We start from the raw sequence: 27367 nt of genomic DNA on the forward strand, positions 1-27367 counted from the left end.
GGGTTATTAAAATCAGATGATCCATTGGAGTTAGCTGACAGAGCCATTGACCCAGAAACTCAAATTCAGTGCCATTGAGTCGATGCTGACTCAGGGTGACTCTGTAGGATAGGGCAGAGCTGCCCCTATGATTCTTTGAGAGTGTAACTCTTTAGGGGAATAAAAAGCCCCACATCTCTCCTGTGAAATGGCTGGACGTTTTGAGTTTTTGACTTTGTGGTCGGTATCCCAGCGCACAATCACTGTATCATCAGGGCTCCTTTGAGTATTGTGGCTTATGTCTAGTTCCTCCTCTTCCCTGTGTTGCTCACCAGTGGGGCATTACTGTTAGTGACCTTAGAACCCACCCCCAATTTATTTTGAACCCATGCAGGAAAAATGCTATCTGTATTGTAATTGTTAGGGTTTTCATTGACTGAGTTTCAGAAGTAGATTGCTAGGTCTTTCCTCCCAAGCCACCCTCATCTGAAAGCTCTTCAGAAGCCTGTTCAGTGCCATAGCGTCCCCAAAGCCTGCGGTCATAGATGGTTGATGGCTCTGCAGGAGATGCATTGACCAGGAGTGGAAGGTATCCCAGATGGCAAAAAAAAAAAAAAGAATTCTATCACTGAACCACCAATGTCCCTCATAAATACTGTGCTAGAGAAGGTCATTTCTGATGATATACATCCATTTATCTATTTAAAGAAACATGTTGGACTGCTCAGAAAAGGGTCAGTGGTTCAAAACTATGAACCGTTGGGAGAAAGATGAAGCTTTCTACTCCCATAAAGATTAATAGTCTCAACAACCTACAAGGGAAGTTCTGCTCTGTCATGTAAGGTCGCTGTGAGTAAGAATTGACTCTGTGGCAGTCAGTGAGGATCCAGAGGGAGTTACGTGCCCTGGTGGCATAGTGGGTAAAGAGTTGGACTACTAACTGCAAGGTTGGCAGTTAAACCCGCTAGCCACTCACGGTGGGAGAAAGATAAGACTGTGTTCTCATAAAGATTTGCACTCTCAGCAAACCCAGGAGCAGCTCTGCTTTGTCCTGTCAGTGGCCCTGAGTTGAACTCACCTTGCTGCAGTGGGTAGCACAGAGAGAAAGATGAGAGTGCTGGAAAATGTCAAAACTGTAGTCACAGGACATTCCCCTTAAACATTCCTTTGGACATCTGGTTACAGGTTATTATTGTCCCCATTTCATAAGTGGGGTCAGAATTCTATTTTGCAAAGTAGAATTGCAAAACAGGTTTCTCAGCCTCTCTATAAATGGATTTAGTAAAGAAAGCATACCTTCATTTGTTCATTCTGTAAACATGGGGTTCCTACTCTAAGCTGAGTGGTGAGCTAAGTTCTCCTAAGCAGTAGTATACAATTTCAGACAATACACCAGACAATAATATTTTCTGACAGTTCTATAAATGTGCATTGAAAATTGGATGAATATAGTGAAAGGAAGGGTGTTTGCTTCAGTTTAAAGTCTTAAAAGTAAAAATAAGCATCTAAACACCTACCTGAAACAGGAAAACAGCACAAAAAATATCCTTCCTGTTAATAAAAGGTTGAATACATGCTTCTTGTCTCCATGGCAGTGCACCCAAACGGAAAAATAAGTCACAGATGTAGCTTTTATATCAGTGACTAGTTTTCCAAACAATAAGACCAGGAGGAATCAGAGAGAAAATAATGACTGTCCTATTTATGAAAACTGGTTTTACAATGTTATCAGATTTAACCCAGAAGGAATGCCATTTGAAAAATAATGATTCACAATTGAAATGTTGACAATACTTTTTTTAAGGTTCTTTACTTTTAATAAAAAGTATATCCATTTAAAATCAAAACAGACCCTGTTTTTCTCGATGTCAAACTTATTCTAGTGGATATACTTAGAACATGGCCTTAACACCTTTTTAGCAGGTTAAACATCTTAAACTTAAAAGTACAAAGATAACAAAAAAGTAAAGCTGCTGAAATAAAGCAGTGTGTTGGACACACAAAACCTGTGTCCAAATGCACTCCATTGTTAGCCTCATAGGGATGTTCTAAATGTTCTAAAATCAGGATGTCCTGATTTTCTGAACGAAAGAAAGAAAGGATGTTGAGTTGGGAAGAAAGGGAAAGAAGGTGGGTGCAGGAGGGAGAAAGAGAAGGAAGAAGAGAGAAAAAGTAGAAGAAGGGAGAAAAGGTGCGGAAAGAAAAGACCCTTTTCTGACTCTGTTGGTCTCTTTTACAGAATGAGTCCATACCTCAAGAAGATTTCACTCCAGAAGTATACAGAGTTTTCCTGAACAACCTTTGCCCTCGACCTGAAATCGATAACATCTTTTCTGAATTGTAAGAGCACACCCTTTACCCCCACTTCTTTGGGCTTTCGGTGGTAGCAAGGGAGGGGTTTTGAACGTCATGGAGAGGTGGGAACGTTTCCGTACACCTTGTAGGAAAGCAATGGTCTTATATACCCTGTTCCAGATGACGTGCATTCCTTCCCCGAGGCACAACCACCTCCTTGAACGAGTGGAAGTTTGCTGTGATTTATGGCTGGGTGTAGTTCTCTTCATATCCTCCAGTGAGTCTGAGTGGTTCGAAGATTATGAATAGAACGTCTCAGCTTAGTGGAAGCAAACTTAACATCGCAGAAAGACCTCTAGACGCAGAAGCAAGCTATTTTTCTTCTCTGAACTACATACATGAGAGGAATGAAAAGTTCCATGTATTAAGAACCCTCCCACTTAAAATGATTTATTTTATGTTAGAAATTATAAAATTATATAGCATTTCGGCCCCAAAATAAAAGAATGGAAAATAATATTAAAAAATAAACAAGTCAAAATAGCAAAGCAAATGTAGGAAAGTAGCAACCTGCCTTTCCTGATGTATTTCAGTCCACAGAGTGGCAGAAAGTCAATCGCAAATCTATAAAAAGAATAAAGCTTTCTTCATGTGGAAGAATACTTTCACTTCTTTATGACGTTCATTGCCATCAATTATGTATTAAACATCTGCTCTATTTATAGCATTACAATTGTCTTTGGGTTGTCAATAAGTTTGGAAGGGCAAGTTTCCATTTGTTCTCTGTTTAAGAGTTATATGTATGCACTTGTCAAAACAGAATTTTATTGAAAAGGAAAGTGTGGCCAAAAAGATGGCTTGCATTTTTAGAAATAGAGAAATGATTAAGTGGGGGGTAGAAAACAAGGACAGCTAAACCAAAGGCTTGGGGTCACCTACAAGAATCAAGAAACAAGCTACCATGTTTACATTAGAATGGCACATCCGTATGGAGAAGGTAAGGTGGTTTCCTGTGTGGATTGGCATACATATTTGGTATTGTTCAGGGACCTTGAGGTTTACTGGTGGTGATTACGAAAGACATTTGTATCCCAGGTACATACAGAAGCTGTGCTGGAATAGCACAGAGATTATAAAGCAACGCAAGGATGTCAGTACAGGTCATATTTGACTTTAAAACATTTCCATTGTGATCACTCCATTAGGAATCAATTCTGACAAATCTCATTTCTTCCACCACAATATCACCTTTATTGTCAGAATCTTTCTTAATAGCATCCCTATTTTTCTTTGTGGGCTGGAGAGATGACATATAAATGTAGAATGTATTTCAATACATACATAAGAATATACAAATCATGAAAATGTCCCCAATGATGGAACAGAATTGGACAACATTAGCATTGTGTCCATTTCAGCAATAACTCCACTTGTGGAAAGCAATTAATGAGAATTGTCTACATGGTCGTCCCTCCTTTTTTCTTCATTTATTTCCTGGTAACATCTCACCGTGTCTTGAATCTGCCTATTCACCTTAGCAAAGCAGTCAGCCTGTGGGTCAGTGTTTTCAAGCTACTGAAGTACCTGATGTCGTTTAGCAAAACTGTAGCTAATCCTTTTACTATACCTTTGTTGAAAGCTTCTCTCCTTCTTCATCATTACTGGCCCCTCCCCTACATCATTTTTTTCCTCTACTAATATCTGTTGCATCTTAATCTGTTAATCTCCCTTCTTTGTGATCTTTGAACCAGTCCCCGTCAATGACACCAAGTTGTCAATGTAGGGCTCTTGCCAGAGAGACAATTTTTATATCAGTCACTTCCATCCTAGTGTCCGGGAGAAATATTCGGAGAATGTTCATATAAATAAGCTTTTTTTTTTCATATCCCCTGCACGTATTTCCCCATGATTTCCTCTCAGGATGATGTACAGTCATGCGCCAAATAACATCCATTCAGGCAAAGTCCAGCCACTTATGTATCCATCATATGTGTAGAATCCAGAAATCCTGACTGGAGAAAGGGATGTAACAGATAAAACCAGACCCAATGAACCAAACAGCTATCAACAGATAACACGTGTGTCCCATGTCTCTTGCATACAGAGATTTCACTTCCAGATGTGTACTGATACAGTACACATAGGGCCTATATAACTATGTCTTGATAGTCATGCCTATGTTACTAGATTACCTGTGTGCTGTATGGTACTTGCATTATTAAATGTGACCTTCCCTACTCAAGAAAACACTTACCATATGCATTTATATTTAAACTAAAAGGCAGCCTCCTCCAATCTTGTGCATTGTGTGTCCATGGAGTCCTACAGCGCTATCTCTCTAATGTTCCTGTGGAAATATCACCATGAAATCCATCATAGGTTCCAAATACAGAGAAACCAATGCTAGTGATCACGGCAGCAAGAGGCAGAGGAGAAGTGTCCATTTGGAGGTGAAACACAGGTCATTGAACAACACAGAGGCAGAAAACCATTGAATACTACTGCTTGTCGCTTAGGCATCTTTGCACAACATCCAAATCACAGAACTTCCCGACCCACAGACTGTGTCAGGGACACTGAACAATACTAAAAAACGAAGAAGGCAAAAACACAATCCTAGAGTAGTTTGTTGTGAGGTGAGTATATAATAAGTCTATGACTACCTCTGTAACATAGCCTTACCTGGTATACCATGATTTTGATCCCCTGTTCTTGTTTTTAAGGGCCAGGGAGTTGGTTCCAATCATAGATACTCTATGTAAAACAAGAACAAACACGGCCCCATTCTTACCCATCTCAGAGTTGTTGTTTGTGTTCATTGCTGCAGCCGCCGTACCAGTCCATCTGCTCTTTTTCCCTGATTTTCTACTTTTCAAAGAAATGGTGTTCTATGACAGAGCGCTGGACTCTCCTGTCAACACATCCAGAGTCTGTGAGACAAAGCTTCACCATCTTCACATCTAAGGAGCTTGGTAGCCGTACTTCCTCCAACGCAGATTTGTTTTTCCTCTGGTAGTCCATAGTAATTTGTATATTCTTTGCCAACACAATCCTTCAAATGCATCAATTCTTCTGTGGCCCTCCTTTCTCTTGTCCAATTTTCAAATGCCTATGAAGTGATTGCAAATACCTTGGCTTGGGTCAGCAGTACCTTAATCCTCACAGTGATATCTTTGTGCTTTAACATGTTCAAGAGGCCTCATGCAGCGGATTTGCCCAGTCTGATACTTGATGTGCTTTCTTGACTGCTGCTTCCATGAACATTGATTATGGCTCCAAACAAGATGAAATCCTTGACAACTTCCTGTTTCCTCCATTTGTTATGATGTTATTTATTGGTCTAGGTGTGATCATTTTAGTTTTCTTCAAATTGAGTTGTCATGGATAATGAAGGTTGCAGTTTTTTTTAAATTTTCCACAGCAAGTGCCTCAAGTCCTCCTCACTTTCAGCAGCAGGCATGGTTGTGTCATCTGCATCTTGCAGTTTGTTAGAGACTCTTCCTCCATTCTTGATGTCATGGTCTTCTTCATATAGTTCAGCTTCTCAGATCATATTCTCAGCAAAGAGATTGAATAAATATTGTGAAAGTATACAATTCTCACATTAAAAAGTATACAATGCTCACATAAATTCTGATTTTAAAGTATGCAATATTCCCTTATTTAATGACTGTCTTGTTCTATGTATACATTCCACATGGGCAAAATTAAATGTTAAGAGTCCCAAACTCCCATTCTTCCCAAAGTTACTCAAATTTGCTATGATCCACACAGATGAATGCCTGTGCCCTGTCAATAAGGCATAACTGAACATCTTTTGGCATTCTCTGCTTTCAGACAAATATATCTAATGTCAGCAATACCTTGTTCCATGTCCTCTTCGGAATCCAGCTTAGATTTCTCACATTCCAGTTTAGAATCCCTGCCAATGCACTGCTGTAATTGTTTTTTAATTATCTTCAGCAACATTTTACTTGTATGTGATATAAAGATATCGTCTTAGTATCTACACTCTGTTGGGTCTCATTTCTTTGCAATGGCACAAGTATGGATCGCTTCCAATCAGTTAGCAAGGAAGCTGCCCTTCAAATACCTTGACTTAGACTACTGATTGCTTCTAGGGCTGCGTCAATTTATTGAAACCTTTTTTATTGGTATTCTGTCAATTCCTGGAGCCTTGTCTTTCACTAATGCTTTCAATAAAGTTGAGCTGCTTCACTATTATCAGCTTTTGATCATATGCTACTCCCGAAATGGTTAAATGCTGATTAAATTGTCTGGGTTTGTTTGTTTTTTGCTTTTAGTGTAGTTCTTCTGTGTATTCCTTCTATTTTCTTTTGATGCTTCCTGCATCATTCAATATTTTACCCATAAAATCTTTCAATGTTGCAACTTGAAGCTTGATTTTTTCTTCAGTTCTTTCAACTTGATAAATATTGAGTGTGTTCTTCCTTTTAGTTTTCTAACTCTAGTTCCTTGCCCATTTTATTATAATACTTTACCTGTCTTCTTGATCTGCCCTTTGAAAATTTCTGTTCCTTTGTTTTCATGTATCATTTCTTCCATCTGCTTTATTTTATATTCAAAAGCAAATTTCTGAGTCTCTTCTGAAATCAACTTTGATCTTTTCTTTCTTTCAATGTACTTTTGCTTGCATCATGGATGATGTTCTTGATGCCATTCCATAGCTTGTCGGGTCTTTGGTCAGTAGTGTCTCATGTGTCATGGCTCTTCTCAAAATGTTCTTTAATTTCAAGTGGAATGTGTTCAGCACTGTATTTCAACTATGATGGCCTTGTGTTTCATATTCTTTAGCGGCAACTTGAACTTATATAGAAACAATTGATGGTCTATTTCACAATCAGCCCCTGGCTTTGTTTTGGCTGGTGATATTGTGCTTCTCCATCATGTTTTACTTTTGAATAGATCATTCCTGACATAGTGAACCATATGATTGTCACACTCAAAATGACTAATACCAGTGCACTTAAATTCATGAATGCCTAGGATATTTATTTTATAAATAAATAAATGTGTTCCATTTCATTCTTTTTTTTTTCTTTTTTAACATTTTATTAGGGGCTCATACAACTGTTATCCCAATCCATACACACATCAATTGTGTAAAGCGCATTTCATTCTTGATGACTTCCATTTTCTTAGATTCATAGTTTGCACATTCCGTGTTCTGACTGTTAACGTTCTAACTGTAATGTTAGAATGTGTCTATTTTCATCTTTAGCCATGCCCTATCAGCAAGTGAAAGATTTGAAAGTTTTGCTCCATCTGGGTTGTTAAGATCAACTTGACCATGAGGAGGCAGCTCTTCCTCAGTCTTACTTTGAATGACCTCCAACCCGAAGAACTCATTTTCTGGCACTGTATCAGATGTTGCTCAGCTGCTGTTCCTGAGGTTTTCAGGGGCTAATCCCCAGAAGTAGACAGTCTATTTCTTCTTCCTACTCTTCTCTGTCTGGTAGCTCCCTTGGAATCTATTCCCATGGGTGACGATGATGATATTGTAAATCATCAGAGCATATCTTCCAGCATCACAGCAACACACAAGCCATCACAGTATGACACACTGGCAGACAAGTAGTGGTGACTCCCTATACCTGTATGCACATATATGAATGAATCACTGTTAGGTGCTATGGAGACTTTTATGACTGATATTTACCCTATGTACAACAGAACAAAGCACTACTTGATTTTGCTCCAGTCTCACAATTGTATATTTGTGCCCAATGTTACAACCACTGTGTCAATCCATCTGATTGAGGGTTTTTCTCTTTTTCAGTGACCTTGTACTATATCAGGCACGATGACCTTCTCCATAGACTAGTCCTCCCTGATAACTTGACCAAAGTACATGAGTTGAAGGTTCACTGTCCTTCCTTCTAAGGAGCTTTCAAGCTGTGCTTCTTCCAAGACAGATTTGTTTTGCCTTCTCACAGTCTGTGATATATTGGAAAGACTTGGGGGGACATGTTCTGATTTCTCAATGTTTGTTGTTTTTAGTGGTGCCAAAAGCAAACCATACCTTACTGTTGATCAGATGATGGATTTTATCAATCTTAAGCAGCGAGATCCCCGGCTAAATGAAATCCTTTACCCGCCTTTAAAGCAAGAACAAGTCCAAGTGTTGATCGAGAAGTATGAACCCAACAGTAGCCTTGCCAAAAAAGGTCAGTATACTTCGCTCAGCATCATTGGGAACCCACTTACTTCTAATTGTGGAATTTAGCCTTCCACAGAGTGGAACTGAATGACTGCAGGATGACTTGGATCAGTTTTGCTCTGCATGCCTGCTTTGCTTTTGTCTTAAACCATTGTGTTTCCAAATGAAGTACTTGATCTTTTAAATATTGATAGATAAATATATTTATATTTGTGTCATAGACAATTTTTTTTAATTGTCCAAATTGTGTTTTGTTTTAAAGCTATCTAGTGACTGCACTCACTTTGCTTATGCAGGGCGTTTGCTAGGCAGTATATTGTAGGTTGCCCTATTGTATCTAAAGAAGCCTTGGTAGTGCAGTGAGTAAAGTATTGCATTACTAACTGTGGGGGTTTAGGGGGTCCCCACACTCGAACAGGCCCTCTGGAGCAACTTTGATATTGTGGAAAAATAATAGAGACAGACAGACAGCAGGGCCTAGGGGCTCCTCATCCCTATGTCAGGAGTGGGAGAGTAAATGTATTTTCCAATGGGCACATATAATGGGGCTTACAGATCTGTCACAAGGCATGTGCTTCATACAGCTAACATAGTACATAGTCAATGGGTAATATCATAAGTGGGTAATGTAATAAAACAGCAGTGAGGTGAGTCATCATCTTGACCTTGTACTATTTGACCTCAAACCCCCCTGAACCCTCCCCAAGAGTTTGCTACGTTTTTCAGTGGTTTGGTGATGAAACCTGATTGTTCTTATCTACAGATAACCTCCAGGTATAGTGGATAGCTAAACACAAGAATGATTCATCTTATATGGCAGCTCCTTTATGACCGCTCCTCGATGCACACCTATTGCTACACAGCGGGCGCTTCATTCTGCCTGGAGAAATGTGTATTTGGAAACATTTCTAGCTCAGAACAATAGATATCTCTCTCAAAATAGGGCTAGTTTTCCATATGCCCATGGTTGTGAGTATAAAAATAAGGCCAAATACATTCTACCAAATCCTCATTTTGCCACAACTAACCACAGTTTGCCATTCAAACTCACAAGCCTCTCCAAGCAAGAAAGGTGATTCTGTCTATTGTCTTGGGATTTGCAGTCTCAAGAACCCTCAGGAGCAGTTAGTTCTCTTCTGTTCCTCTCAGTTCAGTGAGCATCAGAATTGATTCAAAGGCAATAGGTTTTGCTTGCTTTGGGTCTACGTATTTCTAGAAGTTCTGTGAAATAGTTCAAACCGTTATTTACCTCTCTACTATGGAGCACTGTGGTGTAGTGGTTACAAGATGGGCTGCGATCTGCGTGGTTGGCAGTTCAAAACCACCAGCAGTTCCGCAGGAGAAAGATTGGGCTTTCTACTACTGCCTTAGACAGTCCAGTTCCGGAAACCCAGGAGGTCTCCGAGTCAGCATGGACCCGATGGCAATGAGTGTTGAGGCAAGCCAAGAGGGAATTTTTTTCATTATATTCTTATTTCATTGTATTCGACCTTACCTGTAGGGGGATATTTTGAAATGTATATTTCTATGTTGAAAATTCTTGGTTTTAATAGAAAATATTTAGTAAAAAAGTTGATATTCTAAAAGCAACTCTAATCTGTCTAGAAATTAATAATAAATTTATATTTTGTTTCAAAATAAATAAACCGTGAAAAGAAAATAATAATGATTTCACTGTGGAAGTTTTCAATTATGAGTAGTATCATTGTCCCTGAAGAAAATCTTCAGAAGTGTTTCTGTCCCAAAGAGCACATTTCATCTGGATGGAAACTGGGGTGTTATTGCTTATGTTATTATAAATTACCAAGATAGTCCATAGGGAGGTAAGAAAAGTACAATTAGGCAATTTTTAAGAAGACATAAATTGCATATTAATATACAAGCAATTTATAAAGTGACAAAAATAGTTTGAGCAAGATTATACTCATTAATCAAAATGGTTATCATAAAACAGAATAAAGGAAGTCTTTCACCAAAGTGTGCTTATACCAACACTGGCTCTCTAAAAGGAAAGTGAGACTATTTATTAAGTATATATATAAAATTAAAATAAATTATTTTATTCAATGTGTGTTTAGTGTATGACATAATTTTTTCAGTTGTTATTTTTGTGCTCACATTTGTTTGCATCATCATTCTTGTTGCCTTGGAGACAGGTCAAAAGAAAACATTTATTTAACAGTGCATCCCGAGCTGCCAACCTGCCCCTCTAACCCTTCCTAAATATGCCAACCTTTCTTGCCAATTGCTAAGTTAGGAGTTAGGAGCCAGCAGGCCAGATCCTTAAAGGACTTCTTTTCTTAAGCAGTTTTAGGAAAATGTCTTTGCCACCATTTGAGGGCATTCACCTTCCTCAAAACAGAACTTTCTTTCTTTCTTTTTTTTCTGATAATGATTTCTCATGAATTAGGGGGCTTCTCCTTGAAGACGGCTAAATATTTAGCTTGGATGAGTTGGTGATTTGCTTCTGAAAGCAACATTTTTCCAAAAATAACGAATGTGGTGCTAGAACAAATCCACTGACACCTGTGAAAGTGGTTAGTCCATGACATCAGAAAAGCAAGAAGCTTTTTGTGAAACCAATGAGGCCTTCTAAAACACAAGCTGTGCCCTTTCCTCCTCCCTTCCCACCACACTGCTGATGGTCTGTGCCTCAGCTGGGATGGGATGGCTCGCTACATCATCCTCTAATGACTTGGACCAGGTGAAGGATACAAAAGAGAAAGGCTACAAAGGGGAGTCGAAATGCAATAGTTTATTGAAAAACAAACTCCTAGAGGAACTAGTTTAGATTCTAATGGAAATGAAGATGATTCTCTTTAGAGTTGAAAGTTTATTTTTTACTGCCTTATGTCTGCAGTAGGTCTGAATTCCACCTTCACAGCAGGCACACAGGTTCAGGTATACTCCAAAAGACCAGCACTTTGAACGGGTTCAACTCATTCAATCATGGCCAAGGAAGTATGACTGGAACCAACTGGAAACTTTTAAATATGGATGCTTTGGAATACTAACTCGAGTGGGAAAGTTTACAAGTGGAAGCCCTGGAATGGCAACTCCAAAGCAGAGCGAGCCCTTGCAGAAGGCGAGCCGGCGACTGGAGTATTGCAGGAATATGGAGAGGGACGCACACAGTCCGTCACTTGGAACCGGCCACCGTTGTGTTCTGTTTGGTTGGTCAAGAGATTTGGATTCTGGACAATGCATTTGCTTCCCTTGTTTTCTTAGAGGAAGAGCAACTTTCTAGCATGGCTTCAACCAACATCTCGCGTGCCCCCCCTCCCCACCCCATTCTTGTTCATCTTGTCAGTGTGTGCCAAAACACAAGTTTTGAAAACTTCAGGTCTTCTGTTGTAACTCCATTGGCCATGATTGAACCAAGCTGATCCAACTCAAAACCCAGTTCAAGGTGATGATGATCATGGAGTCTCTGTGTGCCTTAGTTGCAGGATGAATGGTGACGACACAGCTAGAGTTTTGAGGCTGTTTTCAAAGATAGAATCCATCATTCACTACTCCTGTGATGTTAAACAAGTTTGTTAACCTCCTGTGCCAAGTTACCATATATGAAAAAGTGGGAAGATATTTCTCATGGGTTTGCTCATTTGAATATAATAATACATACAAATACATACAAAACACAAAGATACCTGGGGCTAAGAATTTTTTTTATTTCTCTCAACACCTAAAAGAATTACCTGCTCACAATGAAATATTTAATATAGATGCATAGTTCATAGTATGATCTAATCATTGAAATAAAGTGTTTTTTGCCCCCAATTTAAGAATGGCCCCTGATGGTCTCTGTGTTCCATTATCACTGAAATTCTCATTTAGCACATGGCTAGCAGCACATGGACAATGAAATCCAATAGCTAGAGAGCCAGCCACTTGCTAACACAGAATCCACCTCACCCCTGAGAACTCTACTGCCCGTTTGGCAGATCTGGCTCCTTTCAGATGAGAGGAACTCAAAGCTAGAATCAAGGGGAGGCAAGTAGCCAAGTTACTAAAGAATTTAGTAATTTCACTCCCGCTCTAAGACACGTACATAAAAAGGAGCTCATGATTCCTTCTTTGTACTATGAGCATTCAAAAGGTGGTAAAAATCATCAACATTATTTAAAACTCTCTGATGTTTCTAGCCTTGCAAACTCAAACTTAGAAGCAAAACCACCTGCTTTTTTTTTCTCAGGCTTTTGATACATATTGTGCTTCTCAAACTCTAATGTGCACATGAATCTCCTGGGTTGTTGTTTTGTGTGTGTGTGTGTGTGTGTGTGTGTGTGTGTTTTAAATGTGGAGTCTGATTTCTGTGAGTAAGACATGGGAACAGGCATTCTGCATTTCAAAGAGCTCCTATGTGATGCTGATAATGCTGGTCTGAGAAAGCTTTCCCTGCTATCCAGCTGATACGGAGTCAAAGTGACTCTATAGGAAAGCGTAGAACTGTCCCTGTGAGTGTCTGAAACCTTAACTCTTTACAGGAGCCAAAAACCTCATCTTTCTTCACCAGGGAAAGTTTCAAAATGCTGACCGTATTAGCTATGCAACCCCTAAGCGCCATGCCACCAGAGCTCCTTATCCCAGGACACAATTCAGAACCGCAAACAGCTTACAGTCCGGAGGTACAATACAGATCTAGCATGATCTTCCTTACTTCCACATAACATCAAATTTTGCGGAACAACCTAGTCTTTGAAGCATAGCTATGTCAATAAGTAAGGAGTGGGTATTTTACATCAAGTGATACTCTTTGCTGTTTTTGCTTACTTATGTAACGATACACTGAAGAAGACTGTTTTATTGTGTTAAACTGTTAGCAACTTGGACTCTTGTAGAACTAAGGAATTGCTGATGGTGACATAAATGCCTTAGTAACTTAAAGTTAGAATTTTTTTTCAAAAAAGAATAGTTTAATTTGATTTTGAAATATATTACATTTGATATTTGACTTTCAGATTTTTTTCAGGAACTGACCTTTGTGCCATTTTTTAAAATGTGGTGATTATAAATGAACTCTCAAACAGCATGACAAGTATGGATCAGTAAAAAGATTAAAATTAAAAATATACACAAAGTCTGTGGCTGCTGATTTTTCAAAGATGTGTACACAATAGAACTTCTCCAGAGAGGATGGCTGGCTGTGACCTTTGGGAAGCAAATCACCAGTTCTTTCTCTGAGCCATCGCTGTGTGTGTTCCATCCACCAAGGTCCTGTTTAGCAGTAAAGGGCTCAACCAGGTGTGGCACCTAGGAGCTTTAGGAAAGGGAGTGTGTGTTCACGTATTATGTGATATTCAAAATGAACACTGTGATTTTGCAAAGAAGCTAACTGACGTTTGAAGTCAAGTGTCTTAGATCCCACAGCCTGGTGCTTTGTGAGAAAGCATTGTTTTACTTTCCAAGTAGTTTATACATTCTAATCAATAGACATACAACAAAGTAAGTAGGCATGTCAATATTGCATGATATTTTCTATGTTACGTTCATTTTAGCTAGTTTCTCAAGTGTTCCCAGACATTAACAAATCGGTGTTACTCTCTGTGCTGATACCTAATATCAATCATATTGATGGGATCGATACTTTCATCTTACTCTGTGCTGTTTTAAAGTGTTTTACATCATCTATTTACATGAGCTTCATATATAACCACATGCTTAATAACATAAATCTACAAGTATGCATTTCAAGAAATTTGCATACAGAAGTAGGGGCTAACAAAGTAATATGCACAACCGGCACAAGCTAATCTTTCACTTGTATATGCATTTCATATAATTTTTATAAAAAGCAAAGCCTAAAATTCAATGACAAACTTTTTTCATGTGGCCAAAAGCCTGAATGCTACAGTGCTCCTAGGTCAGCTGACTGAAATGCAGTGCACAGATGTGGGAAGTGAAGATCCAGCAGATAGGAAGAGCTTGGTGCTCTGTGGGCTCTGCTGTAATAAGCATGTTGCCCAATTTTCCTGCTGGAATTTTTCTTTCTGAAGATCTGTGTATTGGTTATAAATATTTAGGGAGCTTCTGTGCAGCCTAAGGTCAAGGGTTCAAATGTTTGACTTCCACAAAGAGGAAATTCAAATCTGGTGGCAGAAGACACGGCTCTCCAGGGAGTTTGGTTTATTTTTAAATTCAAATCACCCACATTGGCCCAAGGTCAGTCGATGTTCCTTCCTTGACATGTTGTTTGCACTCTGGGCCCAATAATGCTGAACGCAGGAATGCCCATGACCTCTGCTTCTGCACAGCACAGGGCTCCTAAAGAGCATCATCCACCATTGAAGACTAGTATCTCCGGAACAGACTTAAATCTTCGGAGAAAAGAAATAATGACTATAATTAGCATGAAAAACAGCCATATATGTGCATCTAGTAACTGAATATGAGTTATCAATTCTACAAAACAGTTTGATTTTATTTTGGAGGAGTGGCAGGCAGGCTAAGTGCTGTTACATCCTGAAAAGATAACAGTTCAAATCCTTCCAGAGGTACTTTGCATGACAGGTGTGGCAATCTACTCCTTGATGATCACCAAGCGCAAAACTCATTGTCAACAAGTCCATTCAAACTCGGAGCATGCGTCATTGGAAACGCCATGCAGCAGTTCTCCCCATACGCCTGGGTGGTTTGGAGTTTACTAACAGAATGATCCTGGGAGAAAGATGGGGCTTTCTGCTCTAGTAAAGCGTTCCCCTCTTGGAAACCCACTCAGGAGGCTTCACCCTTCTACACAGAGGGTCACTGAATCACCATCTGCTCCATGCAGTTTGGCTTTGCTTTTCGGTGGGGGCCGGGAAGAGAACGCCGGGAAGAGAACGCTGCGTTGTCTATAAGAGGTGACCAAATTTTCCTTAAACTATCAAAGCCAAGCAAGTGGTTCTATTTGTTCATCCTTTTCTCTGTCTTTGGAGCGCAGGCGCTCACAAGTAAGTGCTAAATACTTGAATTAGTAGAGCACTTCATAAGAGTGCCAGATGCTTCAAGCTGCCTTCCTTTGGAAGGCTTGTTTTGATCATTGATTCTTTCTCTTAGTATTTATATACTATGCAAACATTTTTCTGCTTAATGAATTATACTTAAATTATTAAACGGAAGCTTATATACTCTCTTATAGTTTGTCAGTATTCACCGAGTTACAAATTCAGTCGGAATTAACTCAAAATTAACAATGGCAAAACAGTTTCGTTTTATCCAGGGCAATACTACAGCAGGAATTTTTTGCTTCAAGGAAAGCTATCTGATAATGATTGTATCAGTATTTTCAAGAGTTTTATTTCAATTACTGATATAGTTGAACTATTGTATTATTATGATCAATAACAAAAAGTACCCTTCATATCACAGGACAGAGCACTGGACTTGGGAATGTCACTATTAGGCAGGGCTCCTGCCGCTGAGAAGTGACAGCAATCTCCTACTGAAGCACAGGCGGATTTGCTGACTCTGGTCAACCCAAATCACTGTGTTAATGGCCGCAGTCTTGGCTGGGCCCCGGAGCTCCCGGAACAGCACCAGCAATTCTGTCTCCACCTCTCACCGGAGGATCTGTGTGGACTTGAACTCAGGAGCAGACTCCCCCAAAAGGAGAGGGTAACCACAGGCACCTCTCTCCACATGGAGAAATTATTTTTACAAGTGGTTCCGTGTGAGCCCCAGACACCCGCCTGGCTTAGTGAACTAGAGTCACGGAAGCCTAAAGCATGGGATATGAAGATTAGACAGCTTTGAGGCACATGACTCTCCCTAGTGCCAGGGAGCACATGGACTGAAGAGGATAGCCACTAGGCTGTGCTTCTTAGGAGAAGTGCAGATGGAGACTGAACAGAAAAAGCAATGCATTGTGCCACTGGAACTGCGTTAAAAATGAACAATGCGTCTCAATGGAGCTTATCTCTGGGAAGCCATTTAAATTATGTTACCAACCCTCAGTGTGCTCATCTTTAAAACAAGTCCTGTGAGAAAATTAAGAAGGCTGCATACACTTGTTACTCACTTAACCTTTTTTGGCCTGAACTAGTAAAAAGTGATTACTGGGCATTTATACCAAATTATTAAAATCAGGAATATGAAAATGATACTTAGAGCATTCTCAAATATAGCTATCTCTCAGCTAACTGGTTACTTAGTAGTAAAAATAAATAACATGAAAAAACATATCTGTAGAAGTGCTTATTTCTGTATCATTCTACCAGCTTTTATGAAAACCAAGTATAATTGTAGTTATAAATATAAAGCACATACTTAAATCTTATTTTCTTACCACATGATTTTCCTATTATTGCTAACGTCTTTGGCTCAATTCTGACTCATCTTAACCCTGTATGCACAGTGTAGAACTGCTTCATCGGATTTTCAAGACTGATCTTTCAGAAACAGAATACCTGAATTTCGGGGCCCCCGTGGTGGGTTCAAACAGCCACGGTTCCAGCTGATCGTCAAGCTCGTAATCATTTGCACCGCCCTGGGACTCCGGACTTTTTCTGGTGGTCGGAGGTGCAGCCAGGTATGTGGGGGACCTTAGTTTGCAGCTGGGACCCATTTGACCTCACCAGAACCGGACCAAATGAAGACAGCTGGTTGACTGTGAGCTGGAGCAAACCACGGCAATGGGAAGGACTGGACTTTGATGAGGAAAGAAAATACCTGACGTTCCAAGTGGAATGTAAGAGTCTTCAGACAAGAAGCATGTTTGTTTCTCCAGCCTACCGAGTTGATATGGATCTCGAAAGTGTAGGAAGCTAGAGGAATGAAATGGCTGTTTGGCAAGCCCCCATTGGTATGCTCGCCGTGAAATGATAAAAGGGCATAGCTTCTCCTTCACTTATGAAAGGAACAGTGCCAAAAAGAGTCAGGGGTGGCCAGCTGTGCAGTGGATTTTGTAATATTGACTGAAAAAAAAATGACATTGGGTCCATGTGTGACCTCTTTCACCTATACAGGAGGAAGGGAAATCATGGCCATGGCGTAGGCATACGTTGCTGAAGACCAATTCCTACGAGGCTTAGCTCCACTGTTCAACCATTTTACCAAGTCTGAATCCACCATCTCTTCCAAGGCATTGTCTGCGGGGTTCAAAAACCCATTGCAACAGCCACACATACTCATAGATCATACTCCACAATTATGGAGTTTATTAGCAAAATCAACAGATTCTAAGTGCTCAAGAGTCAATTATTTAGACAGAACAGTATCTTCTTAGCTTTACCGACAGGTCAACTTCTCTCTGGTCTGGGTCTCTCAGCCACATGGCCTGTTGACCTCTGTTTTCCTCTCAAAATGATACAAGGCTCTTTTAGGACTGTCAGTAGGACCCCAAAGATCATGTCAATCTACCATCAGCCTCAGGATAAAGGTGCTCAACTCTCTCTCTGTGGGTCAGCCAGCAGAGCTCTCCCAGTTAAGTGCCTGGAGGCAGCCTATTCCACAAACCAGCCTCATGCCCTGAGATACTGTTTTTCCGTGCTTGGTGGGCTGGAAATTTCACTGCCTTGTCTCCTATTCTGGCCTTTGGTTCTGTTTCTGCCACTCCTCTGCTGCCCCTCTGGTGACCCGGCTATCCCCTGGATCAAGAAGCCTTGTGGGCAGTGGTCTTGGGTTCGAAAGAACATGCTCCACTCCTGATTCTTCTTGCTTGCTGGTAATGAAACCCCCCTACCTGAGAGGGCTCCTTTGACACCCAGCAGAAGGGCAATCACCATGAATGCTGTTAACAGTCGCTCACACAGAATCCTTTCAGTATCTTTCAGGAAAAGGCCATTTTTATGTGAATTGTAGCTAAAAGAACGATGTTAATTAATTCACTATACTGCAATTGGAGTTTTCAAAATTGTATTTTCCCTGCACTATTTCTGTTTACGAGGTAAGCCTATAGTCATTGAGTCGATTCAGATGCATGCTGCTCCCATGTGTTAAAGAGTACAATTGTGCACCAGGGGGTTTTCTTGGCTATAATCTTAACAGAAGAGGATTACTAGGCCAGCCTTCCATGTGCCACTGGGTGAGTTCAAACTGCCTACCTTTAGGTTAAGAATTAGGACAAAACCTTGTGCACTACCTAGGGGTATTAGTAGGTAGAAGTTATAAAAATGGATTATTATTGTAATTATTGCTTATCCCTCCTTGAAACATCAAACAGGCAAAATCTGAAGGGAACGTTTGGTCTAGTGTGTGGTTAACCTCACACATAGGACTTCACTTTCTTGAGCTGAAGCATCGACATCTGCAAAATGACGATGAGACCCTTTCTGAAGCAGACATCTGCTGTCTTTTTCATCTCCCTTGGCATTCACTGTTTCTGTACAGCCAATAGCACCTTCCATCAATCACTTGTGATTCTTTAGGTCTTTCTCTCAATCCATTACTCGCCCCTTGCATGGGACAATGTTGATGCATGCTCTTCATCTTGGAACCCTATTAGCTGCCAGTTGTAACCATGCTCAGTAACAAGACATTAGGGTACCTTCCCTTACACCTCTACATTCCCTTATCGGTGTATCCGGGGTCACCTTCAAAATAAGCTAATTTCACTCAAAGCCTGCTTATGGAACAACCCAAACTAAGGCAAGCATGTTTATACACACCGACTTGATAGGGTCAAAACAGAAAGGCCAGAGTAACTGAACAAAGAAAGAGAAGAAACAAAAGGTGTTGGGCCCACAGCTCATTCCTTCTAACCTGTCCCATTGTTTTGGTAGTTTTACCACTCATGTTATCCTGGTCCCTGGCTTCAAAGCATGGGATCTCTTATCGACAAGGGAAGATAGCCATTTAGGCCAAACTCGGGTTGTAGAAAAGGCAGCCGAGGAACATAAGCATTAAGAGACGAACACACTGTGCTCCCGGACCACTTTTCTGTGTCATAAGCAGATTCCTTCCCATGATCCCACACCCCCACTTGTGACATTGCTAGAAAAGCAAACGGAGACTATTGATCGCAGTGGGTTTATGCTTGTCCTTAACACAGTATCCAACACTTCATGAGAAAGTCCAAGGAGGCTTCATAAAGCCCACTGGAAAAAGTCCATTATCTTTTAATTCCCATTTTATTTGAACTTTTGATGCCCCCTTATAGGCAGTAAATACTATTGAAAGTTCTGTTTGATTCACTCGAGAAGCCTGGAGTGGCCCCTCCCTGTGTCCATTTTCCACCCTGCACCCACACTCTGCAAGCTATTCCGTCAAAACTCTAGGCTCAATTTGAAAACCACTCTTCAGGAGGAAATATTGACTGGTTTAAACATCTTCCTCACAAGTAACATGGCATCCATTCAAATATTTCATATAGATTACCTGCATAGCAATACAGGAAATAAAAGAACCACAATGAACCAGCAAGATAAATTTGAACACGATAGATTTTCTTCACAAAAGACAAAGACAGATGAGAGCAATATGACGTAGCCAATTCTGTTCATTCCTTAATTAAGTTACCACACTGAGAAATCTTCGGAGAAGCCACTTTAGTGTTTTATTGATTAAGATTTGCTTTAAATCCCACCTATTGACGTTCTAGCTTCTGTGGAAGGTCACAGAAAAATGACAGCATCATCCCTAAGTGTATTCCAAGATCCTCTTTGCTCTCTGTTTTATATGTGCCTAGACTTTTCTGATACTTCTTTGGGGATTGGGTAGGAATGAAAAAATGTTATCATGTGGAAAAAATTCTTATGAAACAATTACGGATCATCTTGATGTAACTATGCAGCTTTCTGGGTATGTTTGCCCGTTGACTTAATAACTTCCTTGGCGTCTCTTCTTTCTTGCATTCCCCCTTTTGTCAGAGACAGGCCTGAGCAAAGGCAAGCACCCTGTGCAGGAACACGAGTCTTTGGTTTTGGTTTGCCCCAGTCTCCTGTGGCCTAAAGGCCGGCTCAGCATCATGGCTATAGCCAGAAAGCCATAGCCATGGTGCTTTACAGCAGAAATGGCTTTCGTTCCAAAAATATTGACTCGGGAAGAATATAAATCATAAAAGTCAAGGCCAAATGCCAGTCCCAAGGGTGGGGAAGTGGCTTGGAGCCCAAACACACCTCAGCTGGGTCTTGTTACAATCCCATCAGACTGGGCCTTCCCAGAATACCTTGTTACTTCATGTGAGAGCATTGAAACATGGCAGCTACTGGCTGTCTTTTCCACAAACACAGCCTACCTGCAGACCAGGACATTGGCTCATGCAACACTCCTGGCCATCAAGCCAACGCTGCCTCAGAGTGACCTGATAGGGCATATGGTTGTGAGCCTCCGTTTGATGAGCCCTGTGCTAGACACTGAATGGAATAAATGAAGTGAAGGTCATGATTCCTGTGCATAGATAGCTGAGGTCCAACTTGACCAAACAACCTAACGTACGGATATAGAACACTTTTGTTTTCTTGCATTACCATCACAAATTATTGGGAAGGATATCCCCTGTTAAGAGTCATGTGACATTATAGAAGGGGACTTGAAAATGTTTGTGGGAAAAAATATCATTAGCTTTTAATTATGTGTCTTAGTAAAAACTATAAGCACCCTTGTACTAATAAAATGTAATGAAACATGGCTTCTTTAAGTCAGCACTTAGAAGTATATAATGGGAAAGTGCCAAAGAGAGCATTTAGGAGATTAGGTCTCTAGTCCAGAGTACTTTATCCAGCATGCCACCTTGGACAAGCAGTTTACTTTGGAGTGAGAGGTAAATTTTTTATCTGTCTTATTAAATAATAAAATGTTATCCTATCTACTTATCTACCACACAGAATAGTGAGAAATAAAATAGTGAGAATACTTTGAAAAAGAAATAGAGCTAAATCAATGTCAAGTGTTGTTATCAAGAATTTTCACATAAAAACAAAGTAACAAGTACAGTTTGATACATGGAAAGCTCTAGAGATATAAAAAGAGGTATGGATTAATATACCTGTGCCTTTGGGAAGAGCATGTAGCCATTTAGTGGACAAGATCCATTGATTCTGGGACTTATATTTGTACGTAGTTATGATAGTAGTCTGTCAGGTTGTCATAGTGTGTTGGTTCGTATGATGTTGTGATGCTGAAAACTTTGCCAACAATATTCTAAACAGTATTTGCCAACAAGTTCACCATTGGTGAAGAAGCTTCAGCTGGCTTCCAGACTAAGCAGAGACTAGTAAGATGATCCACTTCTTCCACTAACAAAAAAGAAAAGACAAGAAAATTATGAATAGCAGTGCAATATTCTTTGATACGGTGCCAGAAGATGTGCCCCTACGATTGAAGGCACCCAAACCCAAACTGAAAAGCTGTCTCGTCAAAGTGGAGTTGACTATAATAACCTGGACGGAGCAAAGCTTTCAAAACCATCGCCTGCTGATGGAGCACACTTCAAACTTAAAAATAATTAACTGCAAACATCCATTAATAATAGGAACATGAAATGTACAAAATATAAAACTAGGAAAATTGGGAGTTGTGAAAATGAAATGGAGTATGAGGGGGTACCCAAAAATAATCAGAATGTTTCCCCAAAAGTTATATAATTTTTTTTTTAACAAAACAACCTTACCACCTTCAAAGTACTTCTCCATTACACTTAATACATTTGTCAGACCTATGGTCGCATTCTTGGAAACATTTTTCAAACTTATCTGTTTAGATGACTGAAAACACCTCCCGTGTTTTTTTCTTCACCTCTTCTACATCTTCAAATCATAGTCCTTTCATGGCCCTGTTCATTTGAAGTCACACAGGGCCAGGAGCGGTGAGTAAAGTGCATGGGGCAAGAGATGCATGCGGTTTTCTGCCCAAAATTGGAGCACTGAGGTGGCAGCATGATCAAGTGCATTGTCCTGGTGGCAAAACAAGTCCCCTGTCCACCACAAACTAGTCCTGTTTAGGTCACACACTGTTACACTCTCGTTTCAGAACTTCTAAATAGAAAGCTTTATTAACAGTATGACCTGGTGGACTGAACTTCAAATGCACTACAAGTCGACATTTTTGTCTGTTCAGGAAGTTGACAGACCACCAGAATGAGCTTTGTTATCAATCAACATTTTACCTTTGTGGAAACAAGAAAGCCACTCTACACTTGGCTTTTACCAAAGCACTGTTCCTTATAAGATGTGTTCATCGTCGCAACAGTTTCCGCAGCATTTTTCCTGAGCAGAAAACAAAATTTCGTAGCCCCATGCTGTTCTCCTAAAATCAGTCATCACACAAAATGAGGTTTGAGCAAAACTGCTTTTACAAAATGTTCACTGTGACAGAGAACCTTCCGAGGCGACACCACTGGGTGCACTACCTTGGAGTTGAGTTGTTTGATGCTAGCCTAGTGGAGAAAAATGCGTACTATGAAAAGCTCCCCTCCACCCAGTGCATTTCTGGGTTTTTTTTGTACCACCTCATACATACAATTTGATATCCAGGCATTTATGAGCTGAAATGGTATTGGCCATTTGCATCAAGCAATTACATGATTTACTTATGCCAGTAATGGCAAATTTAACAGGAATAGGATCACATTCTTTGTCAAAAAGATCATTTCAACCTCTATCTTGAAGTACAATGCTGTCAGTAATAGAATAATATCTATGCATCTACAGGAAGACCAGTTAATTTAAATATTATTCAAATGTACCCACCAAGAGTGTAAGCTACTGATGAAGACATTTAAGAACTCTACCAAATTCTTCCAACATGCAATCATGATACATTGCTAATTACTGGTGTGTGGAATATGGAAGTTTGAAACAAAGAGGAAAGGTTAATAGTTGTAAAATATGACCTTGTAGATAGAAACGAAGTGGACGATCCCAAGACAGAATTTTTCAAGTGTAATGACTTCTTCATTGCAAATAACTTTTCTCAACAAAATAAATAGAGACTATACACATGGACCTCACCAAATGGAATACACATGAGGCATACACAAATTGACTAATTCTGTGAGGAGATGATAGGGAAGCCAAAATCATTAGTCAAAGCAAGGCCAGGGTCCAACTATGGAAGAGATCATCAATTATTCATATGGACGTTGGAGTTGAAGAAAATTAAAACAAATCCATGAAAGCCAAAATACAACCTAGAGTGCATTCCACCTGAAGTTAGAGTTCATCTCAAGAACAGATGTGCCTCAGTGACTGAAGAACAAATGATTATGAACAATGCGAAAATCATCATGCATAAAGAAAGCAAACAATCATTTAAAAGGCAGGAAACAAAATAAAAGACCAGAGTGGAAGTGAGAAAAGACTCAGACACTTGCTTTTTAAGACAGAGTAGATAAAGCAATTAGAATAAATGGGATAAATGAACCGAACAGAAAACTTTAAAAGGCAGCTCCAGAAGAAAAAGTATAGCATGATAATGAAATGTGCAAAAACATGGAGTTTAAAACCCAAAGGGAAATCAGCTTAAGTCAAGGTTAAAGAACTGAAGGAAAAAACCAAGCCTCAAGCGGCAGTATTGAAGGATTCTACAGACAACATACAGGAAGCTTCCATGATGCAGAAAGTTTCCAACAAAGATGGAAGGAATACACAGTCATTGTACCAAATATAATTAGTCAAAAATAATTAGTCTTGACATTCAACCATTTCAAGAGGTAGCACATAATCAAAAACTAGTGGTATTGAAAGCAGTACAAGCTACACTAAATGCATTAGTGAAAAACAAGACTCCAGGAATTGACAGAATACCAACTGAAATGTTTCAAAACACTGACTGGAAGAGATTCCTATGTATTCCTATTCTAAAGAAAGGTGACACCATAGAATACAGGAATTATTGAACATTACCATTAATATCACATGCAAGTAAATTTTTTCTAAAGATAACAGCAGATGCAGCAGTTCATTAGTGAGATGGCAGAAATTCAAACAAAACTCACTGCCAACAAATAAATTCCTGACCCTGTTCCTACAACGTAGAACTGGCCCTGTGGATTTCCAAGATTTTTTTAATGATAGTAGAAAGCCTCATCTTTCTCCCTGTTTCAAACTGCTTGCTTTGTATCCATTACAAAGAAATGTGACCAACCAAAATGATTAAATTATATAACAATATTATTGATATCGCATGCAAATAACATTTTACTGAAGATCATTCAAGAACAGTTGCAACAGTACATTGACCGGAAGCTGCCAGAAATTCAGGCTGGATTAATAAAAGAACTTGGAGGAAGGGATATAATTTCCGAGGTTGGATGAAGCTTGGCTTAAAGCAAGATGTTTACTTGTGTTGTATCAGCTATGGAAAGGCATTCGACTGTATAGACATAAAAAACTATGGGTAGTCCATAACACTTCATTGTGCTCATGCAGAACCTGTACATGGACCCAGAGCCAGTTTTGCACACAGAACAAAGGAATGCTGTATAATTTAAAATCAAGAAAAGTGTGAGGCAGGATTGTATCCTCTAACCATATTAATTTAATATGTATGTTAAGCAAATTTTCTGAGACGCTGAATTATATGAAGAAGAATGCAGCATCAGGATTGGAGGAATGATTATTAACAATATGCAAATGATGCAACATTGCTCCTTGGCCATGAGGAGGACTTGAAGCACTTGCTGATGAAGATGAAGGATGGAAGCCTTCAATATGGACCACGACTTAATGTAAAGAAGACCAAAATCCTCACAATTGGACAAATAGGTACCATCATGATAAACAGAGAAAAGATTGAAGTTTCAAGGATTTTGTCTTACTTGGATCCACAATCAATGCTCATAGAAGCAGCAGTCAAGCGAACAAAGGATGCAGTGAATTGGGTATATCTGTTACATAAGACCTCTTTAAAATGTTGAAAAGCAAGGCTGTTACTCGGAGAACTAAAGTGTGCCTGACCTAAGCCAGGGTGCTTTACAGCCACCTTGTGCATGTGTAAGTTGGCCATTGAATAAGGAAGCTGAAGAAGATACGGTGCATTTAAATTATGGCAGTGCTCAGGAATAATGGAAGTATTGTGGTCTACCAATGGAACAAACAAATATGTCTTGGAAGAAGTATAGCCCAAAAAATGTAAGGATGGTAAGACTTCATGTACTTTGTACTTTGGATTTCTTGTTAGGAAAAGCAAGTCCCTGTTCATGTTTGGTAAAGTAGATGGGCAATGAAAAAAAGGATGCCCTTTAATAAGATGGATGACACAGTGGCTGCAGCAATGGGCTCAAACATAAGAACGATTTGAAGATGGTGCAGGACTGGGTGGTGTTTCATTCTGTTGGACACAGGCTTGCTATGAGTCAGAACTGACTCGATGTCATGTAGCAACAACAACCAGAAAACCAAAAGAGATCTGGAAGAGAATGTGGAAAGAAGGATATCATTATTGACATCAGATAGATATTGACTGAAACCAGAGGGCATCAGACCTGGGTTTTCACCTGAGTGTCATTGACTATGCAAATTTGTGTAGATCGCAACAAAGATAACATTGTGAAGAATGGGAATTCTAGAGCACTACTTCTGCTCATGGGAAACCTGAACAAAGAACATGGTGTGTATTGGGGTTGCATCCTTTCACCATCCTCATTAAATCTGTGTACTGCACAACTCATCTGAGGAGCTGGACGGCACGAAGCGGAACAGGGCATCAGGAATGGCGGAAGAGACACCGAACAGCTTGTCATATGCAGATGACACAAATTTGCTTGCTGAAAGCCAAGAGCATTTGAAGCGCTTACTTTTGATGACAAGAAAAAATTACAGCTTCCAGTATGAATTGTGGCTCAATATAAAGAAAACCAAAATTCTCACACCTGGACCAATAGACAACGTCTTGAAAAATGGGGAAAGGAATGAAATTGCCAAGGATTTTCGTCTTGCTTGGATCCACAATCAATGTTTCTGGAGTCAGCAGTCAAGAACTCTGCTGCAGATGTATTAAAAAGTATTCAAAAGCCCAGGTGTCACTTTGAGGATTAAGGTGTGTCTGCCCCAAGTCATGGTAGTGTCAATTGCCTCCTAGTCATATCAGGGCTGAACAATTAAGAAGGAGCACCGGAGAAGAATTGAGGCAGTGGAGTCATGGCATGGGAGAAAATATTGAAAGTATCATGGCATGCCAGAGGACAAACACAGCTGTCATGGAAGAAGCCCAGCCAGAATGCATCTTGGAAATAAAGATGGGGAGACCTGGTACGTCTGTACTTTGGACACATTATCAGGAGAGAACAGTGCCTGTGGCAGGACATCGTGCTTGGTAAAGCAGAGAGTCGTGACAAAGAGGAAGACCCTCCATGAGATGGGTTGACCCAATGGCCACATCGATGGACTCCAGCACAATAAGAGTGAGGGTGATGTAGGACCAGGCAACGTTTCATTCTGGGCTGTTATGAATTGGAACAACACCTTACAACATGATGATAGAAATGGAGACCTGGTGGTGCAGTGGATTAAGCATCAGACCACGAACCAAAAGATCACCATTCAAACCCACCAATTGATAAGTATGCCGCTGTCTGCTTTTGTAAAGACTACAGCCTGTGGAACAGTTCTGCTCTGCCCTAAAGGATCCTGTGCACTAGAATTGACTGGAAGGCAGTAGTTACGGGGTTTTTTCATGCTAGGGGAACAGTATTTACAATCAACAATGGGATCTGAAAGCATGGCATTACCTAATCTAAAATGAGAACCATATAAAGCATACTGGCTCTACAGTTGGACAGAGTAGCCCTGGTGGTGTACTGAGTTACATAGTAGCCTGCTAATCTCCAGGTCAGCAGTTGGAAACCACCAGCCATGTCAGGGAGAAAGACGAGGCGTTTTACTCCTTTACTGAGGAGCCACAGTCTTGAAACCCCACAAGGGCAGTTCTTGAGTTGACTCCATGTTATTAAGTTTGGTTTGGGCATTAGGGTTGGAAAATTTTGATAGATAAAGAAGCCATCAAAGTTCATATAATATGCAAAAACACAAGGTTAGTTGGCACACCTAATAGGAC

The 27367-nt window shown here is 40.0% G+C and overlaps 1 protein-coding gene across 1 annotated transcript in view; it reads left to right on the forward strand.

Moving 5' to 3' along the window:
* The window catches only part of PLCB1 (phospholipase C beta 1), an 842442-nt gene that overhangs the window by 555992 nt on the left and 259083 nt on the right, over nt 1-27367 (forward strand). The window contains exons 8-9 of the mRNA XM_030887038.2: nt 2219-2319; nt 8296-8462. Of these exons, the coding sequence (XP_030742898.1) occupies nt 2219-2319; nt 8296-8462 (268 nt within the window). The remainder of the gene's footprint in view (nt 1-2218; nt 2320-8295; nt 8463-27367) is intronic.

This window comes from Echinops telfairi, unplaced genomic scaffold (genome assembly GCF_000313985.2).
Source record: "Echinops telfairi isolate 266 unplaced genomic scaffold, ASM31398v2 ScPeMD7_5592;HRSCAF=6446, whole genome shotgun sequence".
Classification (NCBI taxonomy): domain Eukaryota; kingdom Metazoa; phylum Chordata; class Mammalia; order Afrosoricida; family Tenrecidae; genus Echinops; species Echinops telfairi.